The sequence below is a fragment of the Capra hircus genome, chromosome 14 (assembly GCF_001704415.2).
Source record: "Capra hircus breed San Clemente chromosome 14, ASM170441v1, whole genome shotgun sequence".
Lineage (NCBI taxonomy): Eukaryota > Metazoa > Chordata > Mammalia > Artiodactyla > Bovidae > Capra > Capra hircus.
In genome coordinates this window covers 18,565,630-18,584,795 of record NC_030821.1, presented here as the reverse complement: position 1 = coordinate 18,584,795, position 19,166 = coordinate 18,565,630, and the positions used below count along the sequence as shown (strand labels likewise).

General features: G+C 41.2%; 1 protein-coding gene across 2 annotated transcripts; it reads left to right on the top strand.

Moving 5' to 3' along the window:
- PABPC1 (poly(A) binding protein cytoplasmic 1) lies at positions 674 to 18,226 on the top strand. 2 transcript variants are annotated; one of them, XM_018058311.1, is made up of 15 exons: positions 675 to 1,395; positions 4,396 to 4,589; positions 6,205 to 6,320; positions 8,800 to 8,939; positions 10,215 to 10,309; positions 10,870 to 11,007; positions 11,195 to 11,290; positions 13,477 to 13,749; positions 14,143 to 14,233; positions 14,667 to 14,777; positions 14,859 to 15,013; positions 15,560 to 15,644; positions 16,173 to 16,303; positions 16,880 to 16,973; positions 17,779 to 18,224. In XM_018058311.1, exons 1-14 carry the CDS (start codon positions 1,203 to 1,205, stop codon positions 16,970 to 16,972), a joined length of 1,911 nt encoding a protein of 636 aa, XP_017913800.1. In that variant the 5' UTR covers positions 675 to 1,202; the 3' UTR covers position 16,973; positions 17,779 to 18,224. The 2 variants fall into 2 exon arrangements, with proteins under 2 accessions (XP_017913801.1, XP_017913800.1); XM_018058312.1 differs by lacking the exons at positions 10,870 to 11,007; positions 11,195 to 11,290 and having other exon boundaries at positions 674 to 1,395; positions 17,779 to 18,226.

The window sequence follows — 19,166 nt, the reverse complement described above, 5'->3', positions numbered from 1 at the left end:
CCCGCTGGGACTCGTAGTGCGGTCTGGTAGGAGAACCGGGGAGCCAGCCTGGGCTCCTTTTCGCCCACGTTGCGGAAACTGGGCCTGGTGGGAATCACGCCGGCCCACTCTGGCCCGGCGGCCCTAGGGGGCGGGGGTGGGGTGGGGGCGAGTGGAACACGACTGGCTGCGGCGGGAAGCGGGCCCTCGGCGGCGGCGCACGTGGGGGGTAGTTAAGCGCCGTGAAACCCGGAAGCCCCGCGCCCCGCCCACCGCCCTGGTGACGGCTCAACGCCTCTCCCGGGTGGAGGTGGGGCAGGGTGTGTGGGAGGAGGGGCCGGCCTACCCGACTCCTCAGAGAGCCGCCCGCGAGCCGGTTCTCCTCTCCACTCCCCTCCCCCATGGGCCCTACGCCGCGCGGGGCCCGCCCACACCCCGGCGCGTGCGCAGAAGCCCCGCCCCTCCGCCCCAGCCCCACCCCCAACACCCGCAGCAGCCGCCGCCGCCGCCGCCGCCGCCACCTCTCCCTTCCTCTCTGCTCTTTTTCTCCTCCTGTTTTTCTCTTCCCTCCTCCCCCTCCGCCTCCTTGTCTCCTCCCACTCCGGCGCTGACGCTCGCGTAGGGCCCTGGCGTCAGACGCGCGGGGGGCGGGGCGAGTGCGGCGGGGGGTATAAGTAGAGGGTGCAGGAGGCGGTGCTTCCCCTTCTCCCCGGCGGTTAGTGCTGAGAGTGCGGAGTGTGTGCTCCGTGCTCGGAACACACATTTATTATTAAAAAAATCAAAAAAAAATCTAAAAAAATCTTTTAAAAAACCCCAAAAAAAATTTACAAAAAAATCCGCGTCTCCCCCGCCGGAGACTTTTATTTTTTTTTCCTTCCTCTTTTATAAAATAACCCGGTGAAGCAGCCGAGACCGACCCGCCCGCCCGCGGCCCCGCAGCAGCTCCAAGAAGGAACCAAGAGACCGAGGCCTTCTCCCGCTGCCCGGACCCGAGACCGCCACCCTCGCTCCCCAGTCGGCAGCCAGCAGCCAAGCCTCCAGCGGCAGCGGATCGACCCGGTTCTGCGGCCGTTGAGTAGTTCCCGATTCCGGTTGATTTTTGTCCCTCTGCGCTTGCCCCCGCTCCCCTCCCCCCGGCTTCGGCCCCCCGGCCCCGGCACTCGCTCCCCTTCTCTGACGGGAAAGGTCGCGCGGCCTGTGGCCCTGCAGGCAGCCGTGCCGAGATGAACCCCAGCGCCCCCAGCTACCCCATGGCCTCGCTCTACGTGGGGGACCTACACCCCGACGTGACCGAGGCGATGCTCTATGAGAAGTTCAGCCCGGCCGGGCCCATCCTCTCCATCCGGGTCTGCAGGGACATGATCACCCGCCGCTCCTTGGGCTACGCGTATGTGAACTTCCAGCAGCCGGCGGACGGTGAGAGCCGGGCCCGGCGGGCGGGCGGGCGGGCGGCCATGAGGCTCAGGCGGCGGCGGGCGGGCTAGGCCGGCGGGCCCGGGGGGGAGGGGGCGGGAGGGCATGTCACCCCACCCGAGGCCAGCGGGCCGAGGCTGGGGCGTCAGGACCCCGGATCCCCGCGCCGGCCGGGCCCCGCGCCGCCGGCAGCCGCACGCCCCTCGCGCGCCCGGCCACTTCCTTCTCCGCGACCATTTTCTCGGCCTCAGCAGCGCTCAAACTTTAGGGTGATGACGCGCCCGGAGGGTGGGTGAGATTGGGTTCTAACACCACGCGGCGCCCCCCCCGGTAGCGGCGAGATCCTGGGGGGTGTCGAGCGCCGAGACCCCTTCTCCGGTAGTCGGTGGAGGCACTCCCACCACCCCCAGGCTCCTGCCGGCGCCCCAGGACGGGGAGGAAGTGCATTTCGTTGCTCGAAAAATACCACGTGTTGAACCCGGTAACCTCCCAGGCCCGAGGCCTGTACCCTGCCGCGGGTCCAGTCGCCTGGGGGAGCCGCGGGGACTTGGAATAAAGTTAATCTGGTGGTCGTCCTCTGGTTTCTGCCACCATTCTCACTAACGTGTGAGTGACTGACGGTTCCAGAAGTGTAAATTACCAACGAGACGTTGCTTTGGGGGTTCAGACAGTTCTTGTAACAGCAAGTTAGGAGAGGGGATGTAGAAGATGACCCATCGTTTTCTCAGGCAATTTAGTTAGTTTTGATTTTTTTTAATCTAGTAGTTTCGTAGTACTGGTAATTCTTTTTTTTTTTTTCTTTTGTATTTTACCTCCTGAAATCGTCTCTGGTTTTGAAGGATTTTACTTAAAAATGTCGTCCCCAATTTTGACTGTAAAATGTTACTTGTGAGTGTAGGGTGTACTAGACCGTTATACTTACGTGGTATTCTAGTGGTGATTTACTTATAAAAGTGGTCCAGAATATTCATACATCATGGGGAATGAGTGAAAAGTAAGGAATTAATTAGTTTGAATATATGAGAAAAAAGGTGCGATTAACTTTATATTTTTATAAAGTTCACAGAAATTCGAATATTTGGCAAATAGGTATATGGCCGGATGAGTTGCCGAGATTTTTCTTTAGCTGAATCAATTGACTTGGAAGAGTCATTTTCACTTAATTTTATGATACATTTTTGCCCTTTTTTCCCTTGACTACTTATATTCGTCAAGTATTATAAGGAATTAATTTTTGTGGGAAAGGCCTTGAAGGTGGAATTTAAAACTTTGATCTCGTTAAGGAATTGTTTTTGGTCAGTTTTTCACTAGGTAAAGTTAATACTGAGATTTGGAGGTGACAGGCTGTCGAGCCACACCAAGTTGTAAAACTGCAGTGCAGGTTTTCTGCCCTTTGCTCTGTAGGCAGTAGTTCCAAATGCCTCTCTGTAAGGATTCTTCCCAACTCTGATCAAGTTTATCACTAAATGGAAGATCAGGGAAGGTAATTTGAGTGCAGATAATCACAAACTGAAGGGTTGATAGAGAAAACTTGAATGAACAAATTCTAGAAATGTGAATTTTTGAAACTCTGTTAACATAGTTTCTAAACTTAACAATTTTAAATCAGAAAAAATAATTTCTTAGGATTTGAAAAGTTGGAACTTCAGGTTACCATGGTTACAGAACACTCACTATTATTTTCTATACCAGTAGACTTGTACTGTCAGTACTGAAAAGGCAGCATTTTTCCATCTTCAGTTTATTTTATTCCTATATGTATACAAATTATTCTCTTTCCAAATTACCTGATCTTCCTTCTACTCCCCGCTTATTTTGCTACATCGGTGTAATAGCTTCTGAAAGTGATCAGTTTCCAGTTTAACAGGAAAAGGTGACTCATTCAAAAGAAGCTCAAGCAAAGTCAGCTAAAAAACTAGGGGAGCTAAGTAGGTGTGGCCAGTTGATAAATGAGCTGACAGCTGATTGTCACTATCTTCTAGAAACTGAAATTTTCATTTATAGAAAGAAGTGGCCAGAAAATTTGTTTTCTCACTAACTTTACAATTAACACTAGCATGGCATTTGTGAAAATTGATGTTTCAGAACTTCAGATGGATTGTGTGTGTCCCTTTAGGAACTAGTCTTTTCTACTTAAGAGGATATATTTTTCCATTTAGAATCCAAACTTCTTTAATAGTGTTTCTTTAATGGTACAGGTGCACATAATTTGATCCTTCATAGACTCTGAACTCAAATTTTCTAGCACTATCCAGAAGTAACTAATCATCAGTTATTAAGTAAATGGTTTAAGATAAAATTGGTTTTATATGTGTTAATAGTGAGTTGGACTATTGTAAAACAGGTTATTTAAAAAATTTTGTTAATAGCTAAAGATGCTCAACTTCACATTAGTTTTTGAAGGCATGACTCAAATGTTTCTGAATGGATAAAACCTTTCCTTTTTTTTTTAACATGGTAGCAGGAAGTTGTGCCATGAGTCACTGAAATCCCCCCAGTAAGTCAGAAACTTTTTTTTAGAAGATGGGCTAGTTTTTATGTAATACTGACAGGAATAAGCAATAAAACATTTTTAACAAGTAGTAGGGAATAAGTTAAAATGCTTGAAAATCTGTAAACTGCTCTGCTTGTGGATAATCTATAGTTGCTTTTAGTGTTTTTTTATATTGCTTTTCAAGCAGATTGTGAAGGGGAAATCTGTTTATATAGTTAACTAGGAACTAAAGCGCTTTTAAATTTCATGGCAATAAAAGGAAGAGATTGCTTCAGAAATATATTAGTTCTAAACAATATGTCATCTGTTAACATGTGGGAAATTTGGGATTTCTTGATACTTGTCTTTGTGTTGTATGATATAAATCTAGACTGACAGGTATAAGGTCCAGCCATCTTCAGTTTAAGTAGAGGGGCCATGTGCTCAATTATTCTCTCCACAGTAGAGAATATTAAGTAGACTATAAAAGTTTTGAATAATATTTACTTGGAAAATGTCCTTTCTTGCAGCGGAGCGTGCTTTGGACACCATGAATTTTGATGTGATAAAGGGCAAGCCAGTACGCATCATGTGGTCTCAGCGTGATCCATCACTTCGCAAAAGTGGAGTGGGCAACATATTCATTAAAAATTTGGATAAATCCATTGATAATAAAGCACTGTATGATACATTTTCTGCGTTTGGTAACATCCTTTCATGTAAGGTAAGCAAAAATGTGATAAGTAAGCATAATTTACTGTTCATGGGGTTCTCAAGGCAAGAATGCTGAAGTGGTTTGCCATTCCCTTCTCCAGTGGACCACGTTTTGTCAGAACTCTCCATCATGACCCATTTGGGTGGCCCTGTGAGCCACAGTATGGCTCAGTTTCATTGAGTTAGACAAGGCTGTGGTCCATGTGATCAGTTTGGTTAGTTTTCTGTGATTGTAGTTTTCAGTCTGTCAGCCCTCTGATGGAGAAGGATAAGAGGCTTATGGAAGCTTCCTGATGGGAGAGACTGACTGAGGGAGAAACTGGGTCTTGTTCTGATGGGCAGGGCTATGCTCAGTAAATCTTAATCCAATTTTCTGTTATTGAGCAGGGCTGTGTTCCCTCTCTATTTGATCTGAGGCCAAACTATGATGGAGGTAATGAAGACAATGGGCAGCCTTCTTCAAAAGGTCCCATGCACGCTCACACTCATGCACTGCTGAACTGCCCCCAACCCTCCAGCAGGCCACCAGTGACCCACACCTCCACAGGAGACTCTGGACACTCATGGGCAAGTCTGGGTCAGTCTCTTGTGGAGTCACTGCTCCTTTCTCCTGGGTCCTGGTGTGCACAAGGTTTTGTTTGGGCCCTCTCAAGAGACTGTTTCCGGTCCTGTGTAAGTTCTGGTGGCTCTGTGGTGGGGGTAATGGTGACCTCCTCCAAAAGGGCTTATTGCACTCAGAGCCCCTGCCCCACTGCAGTCCACTGCTGACCCGTACTTCCGCAGGAGCCCTTCAGACACATTCTGGCTCAGTCTCTGGGTCCTGGTGCACACGATTTTGCCCCTCCTACCGTCTTGCTGGGCTTCTCCTTTGCCCTTGGATGTGGGGTATCTTTTTGGTGGGATCCAACATTCTCCTGTTAACTCTTGTCAGAGCCTAAAGAGGCCCCAAAGATGAAAGTTGAATAAGACAAGGAGCTTGCTGTTACCGAGCACACAGTCATCTTTCACTAGATTATCAGAAACCTGATTTGGAAAATAATTGGAAACGCTGGTGTAGGTCAGAGAACCCCATGCGAAATACTTAGTTCAAAACAACAGACTATCCATGGTGGAATTTGTCTCATAATAATAGGTTATAAAAATGAAAATTAAATGAGTAACAAAGTTTTTAAGTGATAATAGTAAAAATATATCTAGGAGTTTCTCTCGAGCTGTCGTGGGTAGTGTGAGCAACTGAACTGAACACTTATTGCAGGGTTGTAGCTGTGTGTGCTGAGTCGCTCAGTCTTGTCCGACACTTTGCAGTCCTTTGGACTATAGCCTGCCAGGCTCCTCTGTTTTTGCGGTTTTTCAGGCAAGAATACTGAAGTGGGTTGCCAGCCCTTTCTCCCGGGAATCTTCCTAACCTAGAGATCAAACCCCCATCTCCTGTACCTCTTGCATTGCAGGCACACTGAGCCGTGGGGAAGCTACTTGGTTATTCCTTAAGATAGCAACTGTGCTTTTTGTTAATGGATATCTTTATTTCCCAATACCGAGGTTAGGTAGCTGACAAGTTATCTGAACATTGGAAAAATCCTAAATCAATAGTAAGTAATGAAAAATTGGTATACACTTTTCCCTAGGTGGTTTGTGATGAAAATGGTTCCAAGGGTTATGGGTTTGTGCATTTTGAGACACAAGAAGCAGCTGAAAGAGCTATTGAAAAAATGAATGGGATGCTTCTAAATGATCGCAAAGTGTAAGTATAAATAGGAAGTTAATCATACTTCAAATCTGTTTTTAATAGTTAAAATCAATTCATCCATTTTACAAGAAATATTTGTGCTCAAAAGAGGTAACAGCTAGAGTGAAAATTAATAAACCATATCTTGGTAGATTTTATAATTTTTTTTCCTCCGTATTTATGTAACATACAAATAACAGTGAATTAATACAGCTGATCAGCATTCAAACCAAAAAGAAAAAGGAGAAGCTAGGCATGCTGAAATACAAAGCTTTCCCAGAAATAAGTGCATAGTTGAAAAACTAAGAAATCCAGGCAGAAACTTAGTCATAATTCTTAAGGTAATAGCCCATTTTACATTCAAAGCTGGGGCTAAAATGATTTGCCTATGTTTTACATGCTGGTATGACAGATAAACTGGGATACAGATTGGTTGGATAGATTCGGAGCCCAGGGTAGCTCTTTACTCGGCCTTGTTAGTCGCTCAGTTGTGTCCTAACTCTGGCCCCCCATGGACTGTCACCTGCCAGGCTTCTCTGTTCAGTGGAGTTCTCTGGGCAAGAAAACTGGATTAGGTTGCCATTTCCTTCTTTAAGGGATCTTCATGACTCAGGCATCGAACCCAGGTCTCTTGCTTTGCAGGCAGATTCTTTACTCTTTGAGCCACCAGGAGTTCTTTAGCCTACTCTTACAATTATTGTAATTGTGACAGTTTGACTCCCTTTTCCGTGTAAAGATAAATCAGAAATAAATCAGAAGTCTTCATGGTTTATCTTTTCTGAAGTAAACTTGTTCTTAAAAGTTGAAAACTTTAAAAATGATGATACTGATAAAATCTCTGTAAGACTTTCTGCTACAGAAAAGGTTGTAAAAATACAGATTTTTATGAGCCCAAAGAAATTACAAATCTCAATTTCCTTTATCTTCTATGCCAGTGGATTTTTCTTATCTGGCCAGATTCAGCCTTGAGGTCACCTTGTAAGTGATCTGTGAGTTCATGTTGCCACGTAAACTGGGGTAATGGCACACAAACTGGGTTTGGTTCTTAGAAGTCAGCTACATCACTCTTAAATCTGTGTTGGGTGGGGCGGGTGGCATGGTCAGTCTGTTCATGGAGGACTCATGCACATGGTGTTAGCTGTTTGAGTTCTGTCAGCTGCATGGTTAAGGAAAGATTTGGACTATGTAAAGAACCTCATATGTCTCAGAAAACCAGCAACTTCTCAGTGTAAAGAATGTTTACAAAGGATAATTCTTAAAGTTAGTAAATCTTTAGATGAAGAAAGCGTTCAGCATCACTAGCATTTACAGATTAAAATATCCTTGGCCTGCCAGCAGTGGTTTAGAGGAGAAAATGGCTACCACTGGTGATGGCCTAGATTAAAACAAGAACTTGATTTATTGCTGTTTTCTGAGTATAAAATGATATAACCCTGTTTTGGAAAGCAGTGTAGGTATAAACTTAAGGTCATTTATATAACCTTTGAACTGCCGTGATTTCTACAGTGCAATCCTAAGAACAAGTAACAGTCTTGTAAAGTTAAGGCATTATTTATAAAAGCAAAAAGTTGTGCTAGCCACAATGGAATAATGTTCCCATTGAGAACACTTACAAAACTAATTGCATGGAGAAGTACCACTGTGTGGGAGGAGGGAGATGAGGGGGATTCTAAGAGAATAAAATCATAGGTATCTTCTCTGAAGAGAAATTGTGCTAGATAGACTTAAACACAGAAAACAAAAAGACACTAATATTCAATCATGTTCCGGGTGGAATTGTCTGAGATGGATCTTTGAAGTGAAGTGAAGTCGCTCAGTTGTGTCCCACTCTTTGCAATCCTGTGGACGGTAGCCTAACAAGCTCCTCCGTCCATAGGATTTTCCAGGCAGGCGTACTGGAGTGGGTCGCCATTTCCTTCTCCAGGAGATCTTCCTGACCCAGGGATTGAACCCGGGTCTCCCATATTGTGGGTAGGCGCTTTACTTTGATGTTATTCTCGTATTCTGTAGTGACATGCAGACTACCGTTACACTGCAGAAAGCCTTAATTTTTAAAACACTTTTGTTGATAATGTCACAAAGAAATTCGTCCCAGGCTGTTGGGTGTATGAGGACAGAATTCAGTAGCGTAAATTTCTGTTGTGGAAGAAGCCATGTTGGAACAGCAGTGATGAAAGTTTTGTCTCTTCACTGGCCTGCTCCGTGTATACTTCCATTTCTTTGTGTTTCTGGATATAATCTTAACCTAGATTAGCTAGAAGGACAGCAAAAGAGTATATTAGGAAAAATATCTTTTTTTTGTGGTTATAGTTGGGAGGTTTGTTATATTGGTGCTTTTATTTTTTCACTTAAGACCCTATTTCTGTTTTATAGTGTGTTCTTTTTTAGTGATTCTGAAATTAGCAGTGACTATTACAGAATCACCTATCAGGCTTAATTAACCTGAACTTCATAAAGTAGAACCTAATTTTATAGTTCTTACATATTTTATTAGATTTGTTGGAAGATTTAAGTCTCGTAAAGAACGAGAAGCAGAACTTGGAGCTAGGGCAAAAGAGTTCACCAATGTTTACATCAAGAATTTTGGAGAAGACATGGATGATGAGCGCCTTAAGGATCTCTTTGGCAAGTTTGGTAATGTGTCTGAATTAAATTTTTATATTCACATTTTGTTAGTTTTGGATAATATACTAAAAATAAATGAGACTTCATGGTACTTAAATTTTGTAGTTAATTTGGATTAAGCTACTGATAGTCCATTATACTAGCATATAAATAAAATTCTATCCAGTTCAAAGGTTAATAGCCTTGCGTTAGCACAGTAAGTTGTGACTGTGTAATTGGAACAGACTTTAAAAGGTTTTGCCATGTTAAGAAATTGTGCTGGATTTATGCGGTAACAGATCCCATCTCATCAGAGGCATTGCATGTGACACAGCCAGCTTAGGTTGGAATGTAGTCTTTAATTATGGGTTAGGAAAGCTGGCCAGCTTTAGGATATTTGGCCAGTCTCAGCATCGTGTTTGAGCAATTTAAAATAATAACTTTGAACGATCCAGATTTTCCAGTGAAGTGTAACCAGTCTCACTTGAGATAGTGTGTAGCTAATCAAAAGATGAACTTGACATGGTACTCCTGCAGATGTTTTGCTTGCCCCTTAACTTTGCTTTCCCTTCGGGTTAACTTAAACAGGTGTCCTGTTTTTTTGTTTTTTTTTTTTTTAAGAGCATTTCAAATCATAAAGAATTACGAAATGTAATAATTTACAATTGCCAAGCTGTCATGCCACATTGAACCCTCTAAACAGTCGTATCTGTGCCCATAAATCTTGCAGATTCGCTGTAATTAGATGTGATTTTTTTTTTTTTATAACCTTTTACCCCACCTACCTAAAATAATACCCAGTTCAGTTAAGTCTATTTTATTGAGCAGGTTGGCGGGGGAGAAGTATGTCTTCAGAAACATGCCATCTCTAGGTACTTGTGTTTTGTTTTCCCCAAAGGTCAAACCCTTTGTTTCCTCTACTCCCTGTTGAAAATCAAGTGGGCCAAGGCTTAAGGAATTCTTAAGAAAATCAAGTTTTAGAACAGTGCATCTGTTTTGTACTAAATGCTAAGAATAAATTAACTTTGTCATTTACATTTGTCTGAAACATACCTCATTAAATGGAAGGAGGAATATTTCAGAGGAGTTTACTTAGCTTCTTAGAAGAAATAAAGGGTCTTTGAAGAGAATGTTTAGTGCTCATGATAGGGGAGAGGTTAGTTAGAGGAGGAGTACATTTCTGGAGGTTTGGATTTTTTTTTAATCCCCATTTTTATATTCTTTTCTGCACAGCTTTTTTGAAACTTGAAATGTATAAACTAAATGTTGTATGGAATATATTTGAATCATTAAATTTTTTTTCAGGACCTGCCTTAAGTGTGAAAGTAATGACTGATGAGAGTGGAAAATCCAAAGGCTTTGGATTTGTAAGCTTTGAAAGGCATGAAGATGCACAAAAAGTAAGACTTAATATATAATTATCAGCAGCAATGTGGGTTTTCCGTGGGGAATATAAAGGTGATTTGCTCTTGCATCGAAATACACAAGCATACTGCTGGCTGTTCTACATGTTGTTTTCCATATGTATTGTTGTGAATTACTTGTATTTCGTTTATTAGTTTTGAGAGTATAAATTGAAAATCTATATTATGTCTTAAGACTTCCCTGGTGGCTCAGATGATAAGGCGTGTGCCTACAGTGTGGGAGACCTGGGTTCAATCCCTGGGTTGGGAAGGTCTCCTGGAGAAGGAAATGCCAACCCACTCCAGTATTCTTCCTGTGGAAAATCCCATGGACGGAGGAGCCTGGTGGGCTGCGGTCCATGGGGTCGCAAAGAGTCGGACACAACTGAGCAACTTCACTTCCCTTCACTTCTTCATTATGTCTTAAAACCTCAAAGTTTAGTTTTTGTTGTGGGTCCATCTTTAGATTTTATCTAACAGATTTTTTTTTTGTTGTTAAAAAATGAACTTATTAGTGCAAGTTAGTAATTAAAATTTTTGTGTTTTTGTTTGGTAAGGCTGTGGATGAGATGAATGGAAAAGAGCTCAACGGAAAACAAATTTATGTTGGTCGAGCCCAGAAAAAAGTGGAACGACAGACAGAACTTAAGCGCAAATTTGAACAGATGAAGCAAGATAGGATCACCAGATACCAGGTTCATTTTTTAACTGAACAAGTAAAACTAAGGAGTGAGGAAACCTATTCTATGTTCATTTCAGTTACTGCCAGGTAACTGGAGGGTTTGAGACGGGAAAAGGAGAGGAAACATGGGATAAGCTAATAGGAAGTATGTTTAAGTACCACTGTGGTTTTCTTTTTCCAAATTTTTTTTTTTTTTTAAGGGTGTTAACCTTTATGTGAAAAATCTTGATGATGGTATTGATGATGAACGTCTCCGAAAAGAATTTTCTCCATTTGGCACAATCACCAGTGCAAAGGTAAAGCGTATGATTGATACATATCTTTTTTTTAAGATTCGAGAAAAATATGTGCCCATGTGAAAGTGAAGTTGCCCAGTCGTGTCCGACTCTTTGTGACCCCATGGACTGTTGTAGCCTACCAGGCTCCTCCGTCCATGGGATTCTCCAGGCAAGAGTACTGGAGTGAGTTGCCGTTTCCTTCTTCAGGGATCTTCCCTACCCAGGGATTGAACCTGGGTCTCCCGCATCGTGGGCAGATGCTTTAACCTCTGAGCCTATGTTCCCTGAAAAGCATTTAAGTGGAGTATTGTGCATCCATTTATTTTGAATGTATGAAGAAGCATGCATGTTTTACAAAGGAGAGTCTTTATAAAAAGTCCTTTTTAAAAAGAAGTCCTTTGTGGATCACTATATCACTGTTGGCAAGGAGATTAAAAAGTTTGGCAAGAATTTATTCTGAGAGAGGAGGTCATTATGTTAATTTGATAACACTCGCTGAAAAAATGTTGATCAAGACAGAAAGGTGACAACTCCATGCTGAAGTCTGGCAAAGGACTTGGTTGGCTGTCCCAGATATTTTCCATGCTTGTATACTTACTGTGTGCATATAAACTTGTTATAAAACAGAGTCATAGTATACCTATTTTGAAATTTGTCTTTTTATTTACAGATCTGGGTACATATTTATCTCAGACATTTTCTCATTTTTCATTAAGGGCTGGCTATTCATGGTATACGTGTACCATAATTTATTCTGCTGTGCCCATATTGTTGGACATTTGGGTTACTTGCATGTTAACAGTATTAGACCTACCACTCTTAACATCCTCATATATCTTTGCACACATACATACCAGTATTTCTGAAGTCCTAAAGTTGAAATAGCTGGTTAGTGGGTATGTATATCATGTCAGCTCTTTGTTTTATATTGCAAATGTTTTTTCCAAGTGGTCCATTTAGGACTTGGGATTCTTGTATCATCTTAGGTTTTCCTTGTATTTTGCATTTTTTGTTCGGAGTCAGAATCTATCTGGCAATTGGAATTGTTTCAATGTGATGTGACTATAAGCTCTACGTTAATTCAGAATTATCCCATTGCATCATATACTAGATAGTCCAAAGTCCGTCTTTACCCACTGTTTTAAAATGCAGGCTTAACATCCCAAGTTCCCATACTTGCATGGTTATATTTCGAGACTCTTTTTGAGATGTAATTGACATAAAACATATTCAAGTGTACAACATAGTTGTTTGATAATTGTGTATACTGCAGAGTGATCACCACTAGATAACATTTATTACCATAGATTAAAAATGTTTCTTTTCTTGTAATGGTAACTTTAGAGATCTGCTCTCTGCAACTTTCAGATAAGTAACACATATTAACTATAGTGCCCACACTGTCCCTATACATCCTATTCGTTGCGTCCCTAGTCATTGCTTCCTTGTGACTTTATGCCTAGGAGTTTGTACTTTTTAACCACCTTCATCCGTTTCCCTAAGCCCCCTGCCTCTCTGGCAGCCACCAATCTAATCTGTTCTCTGTATCCCTGAGGCCAGTTTTTTGTTTTGTTTTGATTCCACATTTAAGTAAGATCATGAATCTGTCTTATTGTTCTTTTGTTTGTTCGGATATCACCAGCATGATGTTTAATTCAGATGTATAGCATGCATACATGTAGGTCTACTGAGTAGTTCATTTCCTTACTGCTTGTTTAAAAAATCTTTGGAGTTATTGTGAAGTTTCCTGAATGTTGTTTATACCCCAATATTTATGGCCCTTATGGTTGTGAATGAAATTTTAATTTTAAAAAATGAGACTCAACTGCTCCCCACCCCCAAAGAGTAATAAAGCATCTTGTCAGCTTGACTTGTTAGAATAGTTAGATTTTAATTTTGCATTGTTGTAAATTTTTTACTAAAATTTAGTAGGCTTTGAATGTATTTAGAAATTAAACCTTAATATTGAAAATCTAAAAACCTTGAAGTTTCTGTTGTGTCTTTGCCGCTTTACTTTTGCTTGGCTAGGATAATGCATACATGTAGTTTACCCTTAGTATTTGGGTATTAATGGGAAAATTGTGGGGAAAAAGATAAAAGTGTTGACAGGGTTAAGTGTGAGGTGGTGGCTCTAGTTGATACTGTTTTTGTGCCTCATCCTTCCATTGCATTAATTGTGTGGTTTTTTAATTTTCTTTCAATAGGTTATGATGGAGGGTGGTCGCAGCAAAGGTTTTGGTTTTGTATGTTTCTCCTCCCCAGAAGAAGCCACTAAAGCAGTTACGGAAATGAACGGTAGAATTGTGGCCACCAAGCCATTGTATGTAGCTTTAGCTCAGCGCAAAGAAGAGCGCCAGGCTCACCTCACTAACCAGTATATGCAGAGGATGGCAAGTGTAAGAGCTGTGCCCAACCCCGTAATCAACCCCTACCAGCCAGCACCTCCTTCAGGTTACTTCATGGCAGCTATCCCACAGGTAGGTTCTAGAAAAGGACAAAAACCTCATGAAGGTTTTCCTGTGTGGTCACCTTTAATGTTTTGTCATCCTCCCTCCCCCCCCACCCAAAAAAAAAAGACGAGTAAAGTCTTAAGATGAAAACATTGAGATGTGAGTTTTGATTGGATTTGAAAAATACTTAAGAGTGTGCATGCTATGTATTAAGTCACTTCAGTCGTGTCTGACTTTGCGACCCTATGGACTGTAGCCCACCAGGCTCTTCTGTCCATGGGATTCTCCAGGCAAGAATATGGGAGTGGGTTGCTGTGCCCTCCTCCTGGAGTGTGAGGACCTGTTAACTATTTTGAACATGCATAATGTGTTGTATTATCTGCTTTTTCTGTGACTGATAGATTTGCTTGCTTCCAACAGACTCAGAACCGTGCTGCGTACTATCCTCCTAGTCAAATTGCTCAACTAAGACCAAGTCCTCGCTGGACTGCTCAGGGTGCCAGACCTCATCGTAAGCTTTTTTTTTTTAAGTTGCAAAGTATTTGAACTAAAAAACATAAATGAGGCAAATTACTTGTTATATCCAATGGTATATTAGCTGTTGCTTTCCGTAATTTATAGTTATGGGTGTTCATTTTCGGCATCTTTAGCATTTTGTTCTTTAGAAAGAATCTTAAAATGCTAATAATATGTATGCTAGTTTGATTTTTTTTTTCTTTTTATCACAAGTTTGGGAATGCATCCAACTCCATTTCATATTTTTATGCTCTGATGTGAAGTGGCATAAAAGTCTGAAGAAATGGCAAATAGGAGCCTACGCTTTTAAAAAATATACTTGTTTATATTTGGTCATTTTTAGTCTTTTGTGCAAATCTCAGCTCTGAAAAGGCAAGATGAACACTGAGTTTTTCCCAGTTAATGTGTGTTCATATCTTTAAATGTAGCATTCCAAAATATGCCCGGTGCTATCCGCCCAGCCGCTCCTAGACCACCATTTAGTACTATGAGACCAGCTTCCTCACAGGTTCCACGAGTCATGTCGACACAGCGTGTTGGTGAGTCTTAACCCTTCCCATAAAAGTTGGTCTCCAATTGGAAATACAAAGATAAATAAAAAAACGTTTTTATTTTTTTAGCTAACACATCAACACAGACGATGGGTCCACGTCCCGCAGCTGCTGCAGCTGCAGCTACTCCTGCTGTTCGCACCGTTCCGCAGTACAAATACGCGGCGGGAGTTCGCAATCCTCAACAGCATCTTAATGCACAGCCACAGGTCACCATGCAGCAGGTGTGGATTTGATGGCTTCTTTATGATAAAGATGACAGTCCTAGATTGCAGAGACTTTGAGGACAGCCGTATGATGTGTGAGAGCTTAAGCTGTCTAGAACATCTTGTTGAAGTCCCCCTAATGGCTAGTATGTAAAAATATGTGCTATACTCCAGGAACTAGAGCAGCATTTTCCCTTCCTGAATTGCGTATGTGGTTTGAGAGTTTTATTTGGCATAGTTATAAGAAAGGGTGAAATAAGTTTAGTTTGTGAGATTTGGCTTACCGTTTTTCTGCTTTTTTGACCCCTGGGACCAAAATTGTGGTTGATTATACTAGAAGTATGGTTCCAAAGACTACTCCAGATAAAGAAAATTCAACATCCCTGTGCTTATAATACTTGAGCACTTAGGTGTTAATAGCCGCCTTAGGCTGCATTTTCTGGTTCACTCAGCTTCTCCTGTTTATGTTTAGATTATAGTCTTTATCCGGTTATTTTCCAGTGATGACTGTGTTTGTGCTTGCCATTACTTTTGTACTTAGGAATTTTCCCATTTTCTTTCTAGCCCGCTGTTCATGTACAAGGTCAGGAGCCTCTGACTGCTTCCATGTTGGCATCTGCCCCTCCTCAAGAGCAGAAGCAAATGTTGGGTAAGTACATTTGTCCCACCTGGTCAGTTACAGTAAGAGACTAGAAGATAGGAAGACACTTGGACTGCCTTTGCACCTAAAAATGACAGCTAGGGTGGCGGGATCTGAATTGGTATGAATGATTACCATGGCAGTTTGTCTGCCTTACTCATTAAAAGCCTGGAAAGCTATTAAAATGTTGCCTTTGATGGACAGGGTAATGGGGCAGGACTTGCCAGGTTCCTACCACATTTTCTGAAGGAGGAGTTTGAAATTTGAACCAAATGAGTAAGCCACTTTGATTTTGACTGAGCACAGATTTAACACATAGCTTCATTTCATCTTTTTTTGGCAAACTGATGCTTTCAAGAGTTAATTGCCTTGTGGTATGATGTTAATCCATTTTATACTGATCATCTGAAATGGTGGATTATGGGTTCGCATTTATTTGCTGTATACGAAGGGTTCATAAACCCCAGTTTTACTATAGTAGATGCCTTAAAAATTTTTTTTTTGATTGAAGGAGTTTTTGAATGTTTTTGTTCCTAGGTGAACGGCTCTTTCCTCTAATTCAAGCCATGCACCCTACTCTTGCTGGTAAAATCACTGGCATGTTGTTGGAGATTGATAATTCAGAACTTCTTCATATGCTTGAGTCTCCAGAGTCTCTCCGTTCTAAAGTAATTTAAATTTATCATTTACCTACCAGCTTCTTATGCTACATATTCCAGAATGTTTTGTAGAACGTTTATAAGTTCTCTGTACAAGTCACGCACAGTTCTAAGAGCTTTATAAATATTAATTGAAAATCCTAATAACCTATGGTGCTGTCATCCCTATTTTATAGACAGGAAAACTGAAGCATAGAGAGGTTAAATAATTTGCCCGGTTGCTCACAAAGCAGCTAGTGAATGGCAGAGCTCGCTTTCAGATCCAGTCACTGTAACTCCAGCATCCATTAACTCTTAACTGTGCTCATCTGTATTGAAGAAAGGGATATTTGCTGATATTTCTGAACTTTGGGGGATTTTTGGTGGGGAGAAGGAAGTACAAGAGGTTAATAATTCCAAAACAGTGGTGGAATAGAGCCCAAAGGATACAGATGTATAGTTGGAATGCGTTTTTTTTTTCATAACAGTCATTAACACCTTCATCTGAGGAAAGGAGTTTGCCTTTGTTGGACATTTGTAGGTTGGCGGTTTGAAGCTGTATTCTAATTATTGTTTTTCAGAACCAGTTTGTTTTCGTTTTTTCAGGTTGATGAAGCTGTAGCTGTACTCCAAGCCCACCAAGCAAAAGAGGCTGCCCAGAAAGCAGTTAACAGTGCCACTGGGGTTCCAACTGTTTAAAGTGAGCCTGCCTCGTGTTTCTTATTCTCACAGTTTGAGCATGTATTGAAACGTAGCAAAAACTCATTTTATCACTAATCCAAATGCATTTCAGTTTTTCAAAGAGAAGTAAAAATACAGAGGAATTAACTATGTGTTACCCTGGTATAGACTTGAATTTTTGAGATCAAGACCCCTTCAGACATTTTGCATAGTAATTTGTATTAAATAGCTGTAACGTTGATTGGCCCTGTGTAGATAGCTGAAGGACTTTCATAGCTTAATACATTTTCTTGGGTGGCAGTGATGAAGTTGTTTTTTGGCCTTTAATACTGCTTTTCATTACCCCCAAGAAATAGGGTGACGTAGCTAGAGCCAGGTGTGTACAAAGCTTCCCTATGAAATAGGAAGTAGCTGGGGCTGTGCGGGTCGTGTTCCGTGTTGAGGCTCCTCTGCCCTGCTGCCACCGTGTGAGAGCGGCCGTGCAGCTTGGGAATGAGCAGGGGTGGCTGTGGTTCACAGAGCTCTACAGAGACAGGCCCTCCACAGGCTGAACTTGGCTGAAGGCTTTCATTCTGACAAGTGCCAGTATTGGTCCTCTTACATTTGTTTTTATTAAGAGACTTGACATAACAACATTGTGTACATTTAAGGTGTGCAATGCGTTAATTGGATACATTTATATATTGTAAAATATGACTGTCATTATAGCTATAATTAGCACTTCTGTCACTCAGGTAAAGGTCCTTTCTTTTTAGTGGTTGGAATCATTATGTTCTGTGACTTACATTTGATGATCATAATCTCTCTTTCCCCCACATTTACAGATGATCAGGGACCATGAAAAGAAACTCGTGCTTCACCGAAGAAAAATACCTAAACATCGAAAAACTTAAATACTATGGGAAAAAAAACATTGCAAAATATAAAATAAATAAAAAAAGGAAAGGAAACTTTGAACCTTATGTACCGAGCAAATGCCAGGTCTAGCAAACATAGTGCTAGTCCTAGATTACTTATTGATTTAAAAACAACAAAAAACACAAAAAAATAGTAAAATATAAAAACAAATTAATGTTTTATAGACCGTGGGAAAAAGAATTTTCAGCAAAGTACAAAAATTTAAAGCATTCCTTTCTTTAATTTTGTAATTCTTTACTGTGGAATAGCTCAGAATGTCACTTCTGTTTTAAATAACAGAATTGATAACTGAGCAAGGAAACGTAATTTGGATTATAAAATTCTTGCTTTAATAAAAATTCCTTAAACAGTGCACAGTGATGTTACGCTATTTTATTTCTCTTCGTTTATTTCTCTTTGTAATTGGCTTGGGAAAATAGGTGATACTTGAAACTGACGTTAAGAGCCTCTTTCATAACAAAGGCACTGATTGTTTTTCAGAAGTTTATTAGGTTTATGGAAGAAACATAAAACCATGCTTCTAATGCACTTTATGAAGTCAGATTTCTGCGTGAGTTCTTTTGAGATTATATGATACGTTAAGGTTTCTAGGCTGGGAGATAGCTTTTAAACTATCACGTGGTATAAAATAGTAATAACTACTGTGTTTGCTGGACAAGAGGATGTAGATAAAATAAAAATTATACCAAAAACTAGTAACATTAAGTATACTTAGGATTAGTTTTAAGCCTTAATTTTCTAGACTTGTAATTTGACTTACTGATTATTGCAACTTAACTCTGTATAATACTTTATCATCGAAAGCACTTTTAAATAATGAAGATAATAGGGCTTCTACATTGAGAGAAATGGATTTAAAACACCAGGATTGGGGCCCAGGGCATACACATTAGACAGGTATCCCTGACAGTTTTGGTGTGCTTTAGAGAATCTAGTTTTAGAGATCTAGTTTTAACTCTATTTCACTCTCTACACAACTGCCAGAGTTTGCTTTGTGAGTTGCATATCTGATTATCACCGTGCTAGAATTACCTCAACTGTCTTGCCTTTGGGAGCAAGTAAGTCTGTCTAAAACCTTAGCTATGACAGTGCCAGCCCTCCCTGCATATTGAAGCCTTAACCATGCTTCTGTACCTGGAATGCATTTCACTGTATTCTGAAACTCAAGATACAAACCCCACTTCCTGTCCCATGGCTTATATCATGCCACCTAGTAGGCATTATTAACAGTGGTGATTTTGTATTTTGCCTGGCTGTAGTCCTACCCTGACTGTTAAGACGAAAACAACTTTTA